The sequence below is a fragment of the Dipodomys spectabilis genome, unplaced genomic scaffold (genome assembly GCF_019054845.1).
Source record: "Dipodomys spectabilis isolate Male_0828 unplaced genomic scaffold, ASM1905484v1 ptg000045l, whole genome shotgun sequence".
Classification (NCBI taxonomy): domain Eukaryota; kingdom Metazoa; phylum Chordata; class Mammalia; order Rodentia; family Heteromyidae; genus Dipodomys; species Dipodomys spectabilis.
The window spans coordinates 5,798,133-5,814,841 of NW_024870722.1; the positions used below are offsets into that span (position 1 = coordinate 5,798,133).

Genomic DNA, 16,709 nt, shown 5'->3' on the forward strand with positions numbered 1-16,709 from the left:
AACGACAACAACAACGACGACAACTTACCTTAAGAAGCCAAGTGAGGACTGAATCTCGATAAGGCACAAACTTGTTTTTTCCCTTGCCAGCTGCCTGGTCGGCCAGTGATGATATAACCAACCCCAAGGTTGTAAGGGACCTGCCAAGAGAAACAAAATGTTCATTCTATGGAATGTCTTATTTTCCTTTCATAACACAACAGTTCTTCTAGATAACAAGTTTAAAATACACAGAACAATAAGGCCCTAAAGTCGGCATCACCAAATCTTCATCCACATGCCAAAAAGCCAAGAAGAGGAAAAATAAAAAAAAAAGAACTCAAACGGGAGGAAAGGAGGGAGGAAGGGAGAGAGAAAGAGAAAATTTAGACTCCCCATAAGAAAAGTCCTTCTCTGTACCTGGAGAGGAGAGTTGTACTGAGGGGTGAGGGGGTGAGGGATATCCTGTTGGGGTACGGTTAAGTGCTAACTGCTTTTAAAATAGGGCTGCTTAGGCTACCCTCAAACTCAAGATCTTCCTGTCTCAGCCTCGCAAGGATCTAGATTGGAGTAATGTCTCAGTGTACTGAGTTCAAAAAGTACGTTTTATTTATTTTTTATGTATTTATTTTTTTTTGGGTCCGGTGGTGGGGCCTGAACTCTGGGCCTGGGTGCTGTCCCTCAGCTCTTCAGCTCAAGGCTAGCGCTCTACCACTGGAGCCACAGCGCCACTTCCAGCTTTTTTCTTTTTGCTTATGTGGTGCTGAGGAATCAAACCCAGGGCCTCGAGCATGCAAGGCAAGTGCTCTACCACTGAGCCACCTTCCCAGCCCCAAAAAGTACGTTTTAAAGGAAATCAATTGGACCACAAAATTAGCCATCAAAACACAGAGGCCTAAGCAGATCTCACAGGATTGCAAGGAGGGTTGCATGATACCACACAGCAGATTATTTAAAAAGCTAAGTGTTGGGGTTGGAGGCATGATACCAGCCAATGAGCAAAAGCATCAAGTTCTATTTAGTTTTAGTCAAAAGAAAAAAAAAAGGTTACTATTTTAGGAACCCCCTCCTCTTTAGATCTTTTACCATGAGTTCTTGGGTAGGGTAGGGAGTGAAGAGGACTGGAGAGGAAGGAAGAAAGTTGGGTTAGTAGGTAACATTTATAACCATGGGTTTTTTTGTTTTTATATGCTTTGGTGGTCTGAGGATAAATCTAGAGCTTCATACATGCTTTAGGAGATTCTACCACCAAGTAACTAATACCACTGCCTGTCATGTATAACTGTTTTTGTTTTTTTTTTTCAAAAAAAAAAAATGGATCCTACTGAACACCATTCTTGGGAATCTTAACATATGCTGCACTTGGACTTCTGTTATCATTAAGTTTGGCAATGATGATCTGGAAGTTGCATAGTCTTCATTCTTGCAGGACTTCTCAGAGCTCTCAGTACTTGACTCTCCAAAAATAGGTTTTTATAAATGAGTTCCTTACAATTACTTGTCCAGGGATTCTTTTATCTCCCAGAACCACTCCCTTTGAGTGTTTCATAGGAATCTTTGGAAAACATGAAGGTAACCCTGTCATACACCACAAAAAGATGCGGCTACTGTATCTCAAGATTTTTTTTAACTGTCCTTTCTAGGACTCTCATGTTAAATACAAAGACATCTATCTAGGGTTCTTATTGTTGTTTTATTATTGCTTTTAACCCCTTCCCACATGCTTGGATCCTACAATGTACTACTTGTAATTAGCAATAACCACTATCTACCATTGGATAATGGATAGAAGATGGCCATTTTCTTTCTTCCTCAATACAAATTTGTATTTATTTAGATAATAAAGAAAATTTTTTGAGAAGAAATGAACATGAGCCAAGACAAGTATTCAAGAAGACAAAGAGAAAAGGAAGACAACAGTGGAGGTCAGGCTGGGCCTGTTGCAGGCTACTCTATATTGTACAGGTTGAAGCTGACCTTTACAATGAGTGACTCCATTTTGTAAAATAGTAGTTTATGTCATTTTTGACTGCAAATGCTGGGGGAATAATGACTCTATATCCTGTTTGTACAATTACCATCTGTCTAGCACAAAGCACAAGGCAAGTTGTTTATCCACATAAAATATGATCACTCGTCTGCTTGAGGGTTGGAGATCAATAATATTGAGGTTCAAGGCCAGCCCAAGTAAAAAGTTCCTGAGATCTCATTTCAACCAACAGCTGGGTTTGGTGGTATATACCTTCCATTAACTATATATTCATTCTACTAAGGTAAGAAATATACATAGGAGGCTCAAGGTTCAGGGCACAAGGAAAGACCCTATCTCAAAATTAACCAGAGCAAAAAGTGCAATGGTAAAGGGTCTGCCTAGTACTTGAGTGCAAACCTCAGTACGGTTAAAAAGAAAATTACCTACAAATGTATCCAATTCAATCAGAATTACAAAGACATGGGACAAATCCATAATATATACAGACCAAAGAATGATGCAACCTTCTCACCAGGATCATATAAAAAGAAGGGACCTAACACTGGGACTATGGTAGCTTCATACCTGGAGCATGCCAGCACTACGCCTTGAACTATCACTGCTCTGCTTTTGGATATCCCTGTGCCCAAACAACTGTGATTGGGTTATGTTAATACCTTATCTGACCATTTGAAGGATTCTTCTTGCATCTGTATCAGCTCTCTATTGAAGCTTACAGCTGGCAGGCACCTCTGAACTCTTTAACAATACCTTTAACCCTTTTTTCACCATTCTGTAGATTATATACCTTAGTGAAGTATAATGTGTGATCTGAGAGTTAATATTAGTGATTAAGATTGGAAAAGATCCTGTTTGTCTAATGGCTCACAACTACCAAGTGAAATCAAAAGTACTTGGTGAATGAATGCCCACAAAATTGATACAGCTTGAATTTACTGTTATTCAACATATTCTGACAATGTGGAAAGACGTGAATGTGTCTGTATCTGACACAGCTCACTTGTCACAACAGTATCCCATAGATATTAGAAAAAATAAGCTTATAGGCTGCTGTAATGAATCATGTGACACCATTCTAGAAGTAATGCATATGAATATTCCTGGAATAAGTGTTCGGTCAAACTCATTTTTGGAAATGCTAACACATACTTTACTATTAACCACAGAAACTGAGATGGAAATCACACTCATTAGATGACTACTGTTTGTGTTTAGTGACTGCCTCCTTGAGAAGGAATGTCTGGCTTTAGAGAGAGTGTTCATGAGCTACATGAATGTACAGAGAAGCTAAAACAGGCAGACTCCAGCAGTTGGTAAAAGGCTTTTTCACCCTTGCCCCACTTTCAGTAGATGCATGGACAGCAACTAGCTCTTTCAGATAGATTCACTGTGAAAGCATCTACAGATCTACACTGCGTGGCCTAGTGCATTCATTGGCAATGCAAACATGCAGCACCTTCACTCTTCAAACGAAAGGGGTACCGTATGCTTTAAAGCTCTTAAGAGCTTGGGGAGAGATGAGCCCTTAAATCCATAGCCCATTAAGCAGACACTGAGGGCTGTGTGATGTCACTGACAGGTCTGCTTAAAGGGATTATTAATGTTCTATCCAAAGAAGCCTAGCCAGGAGGCTGAGAGAGGGAGAGCTTAAGAAACATGTCGATTTCTTTAATTTCAGCATTCAACTGGGCACTGATTATAAGGTGTAGAAAGCCATTTGTGGAACGGTTAGGCAATCGTTTCGAATTATTACTTCATTAGCACAGTTTCCTATGTGCTGGACCTACTCTAAGTACTTTAGAGAAAGCAACTAATTTTGTCCTCATAATAATCCTACTCATTAGCTGTTTCCTTTATAAATGTATAAACTGAGGCAGAGAAAAGTCACATAGCTGGAGAAACTGCCAAGAACCTGCAGTGTCTCCTCTGGAAAGCCCTCCCTGACCCCCCAGTACTGCTATACATCCCTTCCCTCTGCTTCCACTGCACTCTGTGCAAGTTTCTGTAGCCATCGAATTAGTCCAACTGTCCCAAAAATCATCCTCCCCCACTTCTGGAAGCCAGGTCCCACCATACTCATATCTCTGTGTTCTTGCCTACTCAGAGGTCAAAACATATTTATTAAACTGGATCAAAAATGTACAAGTCCATATCTATATTTGAAATACAGTACAAGTCCCTATCTATATCTGAAATCCTTGTGGTCATGTGTCTTGGAATTTAGAATACTTCGGACTTTAGAAAGCTAAAGTGGTGTGTACACTATAGACCTCAGATACAAGTGAGGAAAGAGGGGCATATTGAGGAAAAATGCATTCAGCTCCCAGAGACTAAATAAAAGAGCTAGTTGATGAGGGATCTGAGTTACAGACAGGACATAATTTAGAACAGAACTTTAAACAAGCACCATTAGGCTGGGAATGTGCCTTAGTGATAGAGTGCTTGCCTAGCATGCATGAAGCAGTGGGTTCAATTCTTCAGTACCACATAATCAAAAAATAAACATTTTCTTTAAAAGCATCATTAGTTTTTATGCTGAGGCAAAAATATCAGACTTTTCCAGGTAAAAAGAATCAGTAGCTTTGTTCAGTTTAGTGGTTAAGCCTGGGCTTTTTTTTTTTTTTTTTTTTTTGAGCCTGTATGCATCCAAATACAAGATCCACACTTGGAGCATGATAGTCTGATACATTAGTTAAGACCCTGCCTTGGTTTCCTTATCTGAAAAATGAAGAGAAGAGACCCATGCCACAGTGCTGATAGGAAGATCAGCTGTGCTGACACTAAAGAATGCTCAACAAAAAACACTGTCATTCTACATTACAGGCAGCCGTACCACATTCTTTATCTTTGTCACTAGTCCACTGAAAATGCAAGGGCTTGGCATTGCTGAGCTCTAGTAACTGAACCTCTAGCAAAGGTGATATTCTTTGCATTGATATCAATTCCCTCATACCCCCATTTCTGCATTCCTGTCCTATTTCCTGAGCTCTTGTGGAACAGAGCTACAGTGCCAGCCTGGAATCTTGCAATGCCTCGTCATGAAATACAGCAAAATCCCTTGTTATTAGAGCAGGAGACAGGATGACTGGAAGATTAGCTCCCTAAAGTAGCAGCCTTTCCCAGTGTGTGAGGCCATGTCTGCTGCATTTCACCTCTAATGTTTAAACTTTCATACGCTAAAATCACACCATGCCAGCAATATTTTAAAATACAAGCTGCACAAACATGTTCTTGAATGTATTTCCTCTTGTCACATTCTCTAAGTAAGACTTCAAGTTATTAAAGCTCAACAGAAAAAAGATAACAACTATAGGGCAAACTATTTTCTGCTGAACTTGGAGTCATGATAGTGATTATGATCATTACAGAAATTATTATAACAATTAGTATTTACTCAGGGTATACTACATGCCAGGCATTGCTCTAAAGGCATTCAGTCCAACAATTCTAGGAAGCAGATACTATTATCATCTTCATTTTATAGATGAGAAAAACGAGGCACAGAGTTACAGTTTTTGCCCATAGAACACGTATCTACGAAGTACTAAAGGCTGGGTTAAAAGCCAGGCAGTCTGTCCAGGGTGTACTTTTTTTTTCCATACAAATTCTGCTTCCTCTCAAGTTGGAAAGCTAAGAGATTTTCTCTTGCAGATCAGGAGCCATACCAACGATATATATGCCACATGTACCAAGGATGCATCTGCCATGCCCAGCCTGTACATCCAGTCATTTCCTTCCTGCCTTTGCAGCTTCTGCTACATGGAGAAACTGAATCTTTCTCTGTGTCTCTGGGGGAATCTCTGACTCATCTTTCACTACTCTTCTCTTTCAGACTTTACTACAGCACAAGGCACACTGCGTGCAGTCAAGGCAAACAACAAGGTTCCAAGTGTGAGACAGACTGCAAGATTCAATAACTGTTAAATTTTTCCTGCATTACTGATAGTTAAACAGCATTAGCCTGACAAAAGGACTGAAAGCAGGAGAAGCTCCCTAAGTTAACATTTAAGATGGGATTTGATTTATGAAACTGTGATTTATTTTTTATTTTTACTGATTGATTGATTGATATTGGTACGAGGACTTGAACTCAGGGCCTGAAGTTCTCAATCAGCTTTCTTGCTCAAGATGGCAGTCTATCCCTTGAGCTATGCCTCTAGCCTGGCTTTTATTCTTGTTAACCGGAGATGGAGCCTCAGGGACTTTTCTGCCCAGCCTGGCTTTGAATTGTAATACTCAGGCTTTTGCCTCTTGAATAGCTAGTATTACGGTCTTGAGACATCAGTGCCCAGTTAAATAGTCCTTAATTTACAGGAGTTAGCTCTTGATAAACTTATTCGAAGATGGAAACAATGAGAAAAAAAAAAAAAGCATGGAAAACGCCAAACATCAGTTCAGCAAGATGGCATACTGTAGACTACTGGGTTTTTTCTTCCATGACTAAGTTGCTGACTGGGAGCTTTGGTCTATCTACTGTCCACTGCCCAGTTCCATTAGGCAAGATCTGATTACAAGCTGAGATAGCCTAGAATAAATGTCCAAATTCAAAATCTGAAGTACAGTTTCTACTGAATGCAGGTTGCTATTGAACTTCCACAAAGTAAAAACAAACAAAACCCTTACATTGAACCTCTTAGAGTTGGGGACCGTCTGTGTATAATACACATAGGTGCCTGTATCACTGTGGGGTAGGGGCACACTGCATAGCTTTCCATGGCTGCACCTGAATAGAGGTGCATGCTGTTTTACTTCAATCCAGCTTCCTAAAGTGACACACGTTCTTAGAATATATTTTCATCAGAACCCTCTGCAACAATCCCACTACATGAGAAAGAAAGCCAAGATTACAAAAAAATTCCACCCATCCCGATCTTCCCCAGGTCCTTACTTGTTAATGTTGCTGCCTTCTTTCAGTCGCTCCCCCGCAGCTCCTGTCTTGGAAACTCTTTCACTCCCCGCCAGGTCTACCAGGCTGACCTTACTGACTTTCTCTCCCGAGTTCTAGGTCCAGAGAACGAGAGAGAGAGAGAAATGATCCATGTAAATGCAGAAGTAAATGGACATCTACACAGAGATGGGGGATGTGACTGAGAACAGAAGCCATCTCACTCCAACAAGTATCGTAGGAGTTCAAGTGGTCCGGAGAGTTATGTGTATTAGCAATTAATTTCATCATCAAATTTGAACTGATGTGAAAATGCAAGTGATGTGTTCTCTAGGTAGAAAATGAGTACAGTCAGCATTCCAGAACATAGTCTAAAAGCTGGAGCCTACGAAGAAATACTAGCATCTAATGTGATTTTCATAATAACCTTCCACAACCATGACATAGATTTAGTTGTTTTCTGGCTCAACTAGTAAGTAGGCGCAAAGTAAGATTACCGGCCTCTGAATCCACACCTGAAACACGTCCTCTGTGGAGACCCTCTGAGTTCTCCCCACCCCCACAGGTTCTGACCATTCCCTCACCCCAGATTGCAGGTCATAAAGTGTCTGGGTGATTATGATGTTGAACACAGCATGGGAGCGGCTGCTTTCTTCGTTCATGTTAGTGGCAGCCACAGTTCGAGACTTGTTTCCCTCAGACATCAATGACTCAATATCCTAGAGGCAAAGCATCAAGAAAACACTATTAACAAAAACGTAACAACACAGTTCTGCAAACAGGTGTGTGCATCCAGTACAGTACCTCTCAGCCTTGCTCACAGCCCTCCATGAAAACCTTCCTGTCTCTCCCTCATAGAGTGGGGCTTGAGCTCCCATCCCTGACAGCTTCCATGTATATGAAGGTCAACCACAATTCTTTCTACTGAACAGCTGTCCTTTTTCCCTGTTAAGACTTTGACTTCTTCTTGATTAGCTTCCAGGAGAGCTAGTGTTCACCAAGTATTCCAGGTATACAAGAACAGTAGTTACCTCATTTAATGCTAACTTTCCTTTTTTTTTTTTTGTTGGTCATGGGGCTTGAACTCTCGGCTTGGACGCTATCCCTCAGCTCTTCAGCTCTAAGCGAGTGCAATACGGCTTGAGCTACAGCACCACTTCTTAATGCTAACTTTCCTAAGTCTATCAGCCTAGAATAGCTTTCTCCCACCTGCTCATCTGCTTCCCTTCTCCAACAAAAGTAGCTTCCTGAAGCCCCTACATTCTTTTTGTACAGTTGTTCCCATTATATATCTGAAGCCAGAGGCACTTATGAAATGTTGGCTGAGTGAATCTGTGCTAGTCAGTTTTTCATTGCTGTGAAAACTCTTAAGCAAAATGACTTAATGGAGGAATGTTTTCTTTGTCTCATGATTTCAGTCCATCATGGCAGGGAGGGTATAATGGAGCTGAGCAGGTCATATCATGGTGGACAGGAAGTACAGAGAGTAAGATAAGGTCTGCTAGTGGACATTCTCCTTTTTCTACTTTATTCCATTTGAGACCTCAGTGCATGGGTGGTGCTGCCTGTGTTCAAGGACAGTCTTCCCCTTTTTGGTTAATACTCTTTAGAAATGTGCTCAGAGAGACACATATTGGTGTCCTTTACTAATCTCATAGATTCTACTTACTCCAGTCAAGTTGACAATCCAGCTTAACCATTCTAGACTCTTATTAATGAAGTAATTTTCCAGGTTTTACATGAAAGAAGCTTAATTTCATGGTGATCAAATAAGTTTTTCCCCCTATCAAATCAGAGGCAAAACCTAAATGCAAAGGAAGAGCTCCTTGGCTCTTACAAGTAAGTGACAGAGTAACATGGATACTGCCATCAGTCCTACTGTGCTGGGAGCCAGGCACATTAGTGAAGGTGCTGACTTAACACCTTTAGATCAGCAAATGTTCCATTCAGAATCTCAATGCTTTTAAAGTGATAACTGGGTCTTATTTTTAAGTTGAGAAACACATATGCATATTTTTATTTAAGTCAGCTTAGGTTAATTTTAGTCGTACTAAATCTAAGGCGATTATGGGTCAGTTACATTCTTTAGATAGCACAAGTGCTGGGATTTTTTTCCATTCATTCATTCACTCACTTGTTCATTCATTTACATTCTTTAGCAACAGAAATAGCAGTTTGTATATTATGAGATGTCCAAATTGGTGACTGTGGAAATAAGAAGAGAACATTGAGTCCTGGCATGAAGATCCAGGGCAGTTAACAGAGAAAGGAGGCTAGAGGCCCTGTCAACAGAAGGGGTTGAATTAACCACCAAATATTGTAGAATCTGTCTCCAAATAGGTCACTTAGGAAGAACAGTTTCAATGCAGTGGTAGCAGTAAAAGTTCTTAGCAACCCCAAAATGTTGGGCCTTGGTCCATACTGTAAAACCTTCACAATGAAGCAGCATGAAGAGTGTGGGTCAATGGCCTTTCTTACTAAAGTATAGTAATTTGAGGTCATGGAGTACCAATGAATTATCATGAAGTAACCACATGTAAATATATATCATACCACTTACACATTCTGACTTACTGCCGGGTTGTTTTGCTTTGCTTTTTTGGAAGTGCTGGATTTTTTGGAAGTGATGGATTCTAAGCTCTATACATGCAAGTGATTTTATAAAAATGACACTTACCTCAAAACTAGTGACAGCCAGTTGAGATAAGCCATCTACATAAGGTCCCAACACTTTATGCTCTCGAACTTTAAGAGACTGCCTACTCCTATAAGGAGAAGTGTTAAAAAGAATGAATCAGACCAAAGTTGGAAGCTTTTGTTTCTTCTTTAAGCTCAGAAACTATTACTATAGCTTTAAAAGAGTTCTGTGGGTTTTTTTTTTTTTTTTAATGATTAAGGAAAAGGGTTCTCTGGGTACTAGTAGCTCATGTCTATAATCCTAGCTACTCAGGAGGCTAAGATCTGAGGATTGTGGTTTAAAGCCAGCCCAGGTAAGAAAGCCCATGAGAAAGTCCACCAGAAAACCAGAAATGAAGCTGTGACTCAAAGTGGTAGAGTGCTATCCTTGATAGAGAGAAAAAAAAAGTCTCAGGCTGGGAAGGTGGCTCAGTGGTAGAGCGCTTGCCTTGCATGCCTGAGGCCCTGGGTTCGATTCCTCAGCACCACGTAAGCAAAAAGAAAAAAGCCGGAGGTGGCGCTGTGGCTCAAGTGGTAGAGCTCTAGCCTTGAGGTGAAGAGCTGAGGGACAGCGCCCAGGCCCAGAGTTCAGGCCCCACTACCGGACCCAAAAAAAAAAAAAAAAAAGTCTCAAGGACAGTGAGGCCAGGTCCTGAGTTCAAGCCCTATACCTGACCCAAAAAGAAAAAAAAAGGGGGGGGGGGGAGGGGGAGAAAAACAGGTTCTAAAAGCTACTTTATTTGGACTAGCAAAATAGCATTCCATATGAGGAATGTTTTTAATATTCTTATTTCTATTTAAAGTAGTGTGCTATTTTTAAAAATTCTATCTCTAGTCCCAAACTACAAGGCCAGTGCACAGCTAGATTGGGCTAACTTGTTTTAATAGATGGACTTCAATTTCAGAGAGAAGAAGAAAGAAAAAAGGAGAAGGAGAGGGAGGAGAAGATGGGAAAAGAAAAGAGAGGCGAGGAGAAGGGGGAAGGAAGAAAAGAAAAGAAGAAAAAAGGAAAAGAAATATTTAAAAAGAACCATAAAAGAACAGAAAAAGAAAAGGGAAAAGGAAAGCACATTCTTAGGAAAAATAATGTCATAATTTCTTGAGCAAATACTGAACAATAATAAAGTAATTTTAACTTTACATCTTCAAGTTATACTGATATATGTTGCTTCTATGTGGACAATTTTATATAGAAAAGGAGATTACATGCAACAGTTGTAGCAGCTGATGTCTATACTTAGAACTGGCTCTGCTGGTGATGATTTTAGAGCCCCTTTGAATTTTTAAATGGCAACTCTACTTTGGAACCCATCTGAAGTGCTAATCAGACAATTGAGAATACAGGTAAACATAACCATTCTATATTATGTAGGTCATGTTTTCCATAGCATTGGATATTAATCATTTTTCAAATTAAGAGACAATGCTTAACATCTCTCAAGTGGAGTGAAAAAGGAACTAAAACCATGGAACACTTCCCAAGGTTTTGGATTGTATCCTAAGCACTCTTGCTTATCTCATTTAATCTCACAACACACAACCAAGTAGGTTTTACTGTGTTTGTGGATGGCGAGTTCAATGTGACAATAAGCAGTTCTGTTGGACTTGAGAAAAGTACCCGTCTTCAAGATAGAAGCAGATGGCCCAGAGCTCTTGGCTCACTGTGTCTGCACCACTGAAGATTCTATCACACCATCTACCAGCAAGAAAAAATGAATGGAACACACTATCAAAGGCTGATAATGGATTTTAACATCTGGAATTCTTGCCCACTGCTGGTGGGTGTGTAAACTGGTATAAACACTTCACACTGTTTTTATAAAGTCTAGGGCCCCAGTAACTTGCAGTTCCACTTCTAGATGTATTTTCTAAAAACTCCTCCTGTAAATCAGGAGACTGACCCGAGAATGCTCAAAACAGTACGGTGATAATGAAAAGTGGAAATCCTAACTATCCTGGAAAAGGGTAAATTATGGCACAATCATAAATGAGATACTATGTAATTAAAAATCAGTGCATTAGTACTGTAAGAATGAATGGATGGAACTGTAGCGTAATGATAAGAGCACTATCTCAACATTTTTCAGTACCTACCACTCAGGTAAAAAATAACTTGGTGTGGTAGTACATCCCTATATACCTGAGGCAGGTAGGTCAGCAGTTTGTGGTCAGCTAGACCTACATTGGGTAGTGGAAGAATAAAGTATTGGAAGGAAAAAAACAAATCACCAAATCTATATACTATGATGTTACCTATATGAACTTAAAAATTGTGCTAAATGATCTGTAAATGTTGAAGTAAGAGAATGAATTATAAACATGAAATTCCTAACAGCATTTATTTTAGGAAAGGGTAGGGAATAGGGAAAAATCCAAGAGAAATATACAGGAAGCTTAAAAACACTGGTCAGGTTCCACAAGTTATGCCAAGTAGTGAGTAGACAGTTACTGATTTTTTTTTTTCTTGTCAGTCGTGGGGCCTTAACTCTGGGTCTGGGCACTGTCTCTCAGCTCTTCAGCTCAAGGCTAGCACTCTACCACTTGAGCCACAGCGCCACTTCTGGCTTTTTCTGTTATGTCCTGCTGTGGAATTGAACCTAGGGCCTCATGCATGCAAGGCAAGCACTCTAACACTGAGCCATCTTCCCAGCCCCAGTTATTGATTTTATTCTTCATAAATTCTAAGTGTTATGTGTTCTTTTTCTATGCATTTAAATAGCTAATAACTCTTTAAAGCAAATAAAAACAGTCCTAACATTGGATCACTTCCTTAACACAAATCATTTTGATGCCATGCCCTGATGTTATTGAAGATCACATGTGCTTACAAGTATTTAGAAATGCTACATGTCAGATGCTAAAAGAACTTAAAACTAATTTCCAATGATACGAGAAGGTGCTCATGAAGTCACATGGTAAACTCAGGATACCGAACTGCATTTACTGAATGACTTTAAGATACAGGCACATCCACATAAAACACAGATGTGAAACACAGGATCAACAGGCACCAAAGTATTAACAGTGGTTATTTTTGACTCATCGGGTTAAAGTTCATTTTTAATTTTAATTTGTTTTGTGCGAGCCATAGGATCCCAAGGGACCTATGATTGGGTACAGGGAGAATGATTCCAGTAGAGAAGTGCTGGTTGTATAAGTGCTTATCCTATGTCTAAATAAAGACACAGGATTGTGTCTGACCTTCTGCAGTAATCCTGTCAAAAGACAAGAAGGAATGCCTTTGAGTACTTATCTGACTACTTCCTGATATCCTCTTTTCTACCTCTTGGAATGTGGCCTTTTAATCTGTTCCTGTAATTCCCTTAAGCTAGCCCCAGAACAATCTGAGGCTATAAAAGCAGAGGAAGGGAAAAATATCTTCCAGTTCAATCATGTGTATAGGTTAAACTTATTCCCTGCCCTATGATGGTACTGGAATATTAATTATTTAATACTAAAATATTAAATATGAGGTATCACTGCACAGGCATTTCTTCATCCATTGTCCCAGTATGTACCAGGTGAAACTGTCATCTTTTTAAACTGTATTTTCTAAATTTTCCTCGAATATGTATTTTAATATCAGTACAAAGCGAAAAAGCAAATGGTACACTTTTCTGTCAGAATCAAATGCATATGGTTTCCATCCCCTAGTTTTGAAAAAAAATATATGCGTGCTCAGGTTTCACCTTGGGTTTACTAAATGATTCTGTGTGAATGAAGTTCAGGTCAGTAGACCTGATCACTCAGCAAATGAACTCACAACATAGAGCATGATTTAAACATCTTAGGATCTATTTCCAAGTGTAATTTTCTTTTTTTCTTTTTTCCAAGTTTAATTTTCAACTCCTAACTTACCCTTTAGGATCTAAAAGATCTCGAACCTTCTCGTTATAAATTTCCATATAGGATACTTCGACTTTAAAGGTCTGTGACTCATTTTGCTCCACAGAGATCCTTTTAAATAAAGCACAGCAGAGCCTTGGAATAAGGCCCAGCTGCTCAGCATGGCCCATCATGGAGAAGGATTTGCCTGAACCTGGAAGGGAGCAAACAGAAGGAAGAAAGGGCAGAAAGAATCAGCCGGCAATGTGTCAAACATATCTTCATCTATCAGCTTAAGTCATATGGAATAAAAGCAAGAAACCAGCTGGGCACCGGTGGCTCACACCTGTAATCCTGGCTACTCAGAAGGCTGAGATCTGAAGATCGTGGTTCAAAGCCAGCCCAGGCAGGAACATCCATGATACTCATCTCCAATTAACCACCAGAAAACCAGAAGTGGTGCTGTGGCTCAAGTGGTAGAGCACTAGCCTTGAGCTGAAGAGCTCAGGTACACAGCCCAGGACCAGAGTTCAAGACCCAGGACTAACAACAACAAAAAACAAAAAAGCTGGTCCTCAAACCCAGGCCTGTGGACATCAGAGTTACTGCTGTTTACATCAAACTCACAGCCCTCAGTCTGAGATCCAGAGAACCCTTCCTCACACATGGATGTGTACAAATGCTACTCGCTAAGGTCACATACACTGAACCTAAGAATCATTAAATAGCCAGACACCAGTTGCTCATGCCTGTAATCCTAAACTACTCAGGAGGCTGAAGTCTGAGGATCATGGTTTGAAGCCAGCTGGGACAGAAAAGTCCCCATGGGACTCATCTCAAATTAACCACTCAAAAACCAGAAGTGGTGCTGTGGCTCCAGTGGTAGAGCGCTAGCCTTGAGCACAAAGAGGCTCAGGGACAGTGCCCAGGAGCTGCATATATGCCCCACCACAATTGACAACAACAACAACAAGAAAAATCACAAAATAACAATTGTACATGAGTAGCCTGAGCAATATTTTACTGAATATACATAATATGTAATATACTATGTCATTCATATATTCTCCTTTGATTATTTATTCATTCCTTTCCCTACTTGGAGAAAGCCATGGTCAGTGTGTTAAAGCTGGGGCCACTGATAGCTTCTATTGTGCCTGTTTCAGTCAACTGCTCCATTCATCACTGCTTTTGTACCCCAGTGAAAGTTTTCAGGAGGGGATGATTCTAAAAGTCCTTGTATTGTTTTCACTATAACATTTATGCTGAGAAACTGGTAAATACTTGTCTAGCTCAAATACAGGTTAAAATTCTAATTTGAGAAAATGACACTTAATAGACTGAAACTAGCTTTGCTCATTAATACTAAAATTAATCAATCACCAGAACTACTGCATTTTCCAGAAGAGGACTACTTTTGATCTGACACATTTTTCTGTAGCTAGCTTCTCAAAACTTTTTTTTTTTCTATTTTGAAGCTTTAAGAACTATGTAGTCAAGCCTGCAGACGTAACTCAGTGATATAGCTCATGCTTAGTATGTATGAGGTCCTGGGTTCAACCTCTAGTACAAAATAAATAAAGTACCTATTTAATATTATTGACTGTAATAAAAGCAATATTTTTACCTGTTTGTCCATAGGCAAAAATGCAAGCATTGTACCCCTGAAAGGCTTTCTCAAGAATTCCTTCCCCGAGGCACTGGAAAACCACTTCTTGACCTAAAAAACAAGACAAACAAAAAAATTAAAACTAAAGATAAGAAATGGATGTTTCTTTCCCTTAAGGTATCTATATTAACAACATACTGTCAGTCCTTCCAAAACATTAAAAGTACATTAAATGCTTACTGCATATACAGTGAAGTATGAAGAGCTGGTACACAATAAGCCCACCACATTCAAGGATTAATTACATGTGGTCTTGACTAAGCACAGTACAAAAACAATACGAGTCAAAATAAACTTCAGAAGCAATAGTTTTACATTCTCCTGCATGCATTACGCAGCTCCAGTGCTGCAGAGAAGTTCAGTCAGGCCCATGTTAGCACCAATTTTGTTTAAATCTCTGCGTGATCTGCCAAGTGCTTTCCTGCCTTGGTTTTATGAAAATATTCTTCTATAAAACAGTGGTGCCACAAAAGCAGGGTAAAAGTTATGGTAATCCTCCAAGCCCAAAAGGATATGTAATCTGCTTCACTGAAGCAGTAGAATGAACATTTTAGGTAGGTTGAAAGGCTGCATGTCTTTAGTGGAAAGTGGCCTGTGTTACTGAAGAAAATGAATCAAGCATTCATAGTAAGTACTAAACTCTGCACCTTGAACATTATTTACAGTTTTTCCTTGATGCTGGTCCTCTTGGTAGCATGTACTCACCAACATCAAGAATCTACCATATGCAATTTCATCCTCCCCAGCTTGACAAGGTTGTGGTAGTTGCCCAGACTAGTCTAAAATTCATGGGCTCCAGTAGCTTTCCCAGTAGCTGAGACTACAGGTATGTACTACTATACCTGGCTTGATATTTTATGATAATTTTATGAAAATGTATGATTCCCTAGTGTTTCCTTCTGATATTTCCTGAAAGCTTCTTTCTCATTTTCAGTGGGTCATACGGAAGCATCATTCAAATTTAGTTTTTTCTTAGGACTTAGTGTCTAAAAATGTCATTGAATATAAATTTTCCAAACTCCCCATCTGGATACACAGCTTCCAAAGAACAAGAACCATGTCACACACATTTGTGCATCCCTTTAGTGCCAAGCAATTACTAGTAGGGTGTCAGAAAAACACCCATGTCCACACAAGAGAGCAAGGCCAAATTCTCTTCCATGAGCTTCCCTGTCATTCTGCAGCTCTTAAGGTCACGTGCTACGTTATGATAGAGCAAGGTGAAGTGTAAAAGTGTGACAAACTTTAAAAAGATATAAGGCATCGTTTACTACCCTTGGAAATTAGAGACCTCCCTACATTCATTCCCAGTCATTCAGAGAATTAAAGGTATATTCTCCTTTCTCCATGTTCCTATAGTCCTTAGGATACTCACTATATGGTGTCTACAGAAGCTACTAGACCGAATGCCAGTTTTTAGTTGGACTGCCAGTGCCTGTTTCTGACACTGGAACAACAGCACCCTGATGTCAGAGACCATAATTTCTTCATCTTTGTAATCCAGGGCCTACTGTAAAATGCTTGATACCTGCTCAAACAAGGAGTCAGTCATCGTTTTATCCGACATGATATGGGAAAATCCTTTCATATTCAAAAGTAACATATAATAAGCTTTTGGTTGTATATTTTTCTTTTATGCAAAGTTGGTTTTTTTGAATCTCCCTTGTTATACCATCATACAA

At 39.7% G+C, this 16,709-nt stretch overlaps 1 protein-coding gene across 1 annotated transcript in view; it reads right to left on the reverse strand.

The window, feature by feature from the left end:
* The window catches only part of Kif13a (kinesin family member 13A), a 160,056-nt gene that overhangs the window by 49,811 nt on the left and 93,536 nt on the right, over nt 1-16,709 (reverse strand). The window contains 6 exon segments of the mRNA XM_042678512.1: nt 29-140; nt 6,861-6,973; nt 7,442-7,576; nt 9,535-9,622; nt 13,392-13,572; nt 14,986-15,078. Of these exon segments, the coding sequence (XP_042534446.1) occupies nt 29-140; nt 6,861-6,973; nt 7,442-7,576; nt 9,535-9,622; nt 13,392-13,572; nt 14,986-15,078 (722 nt within the window).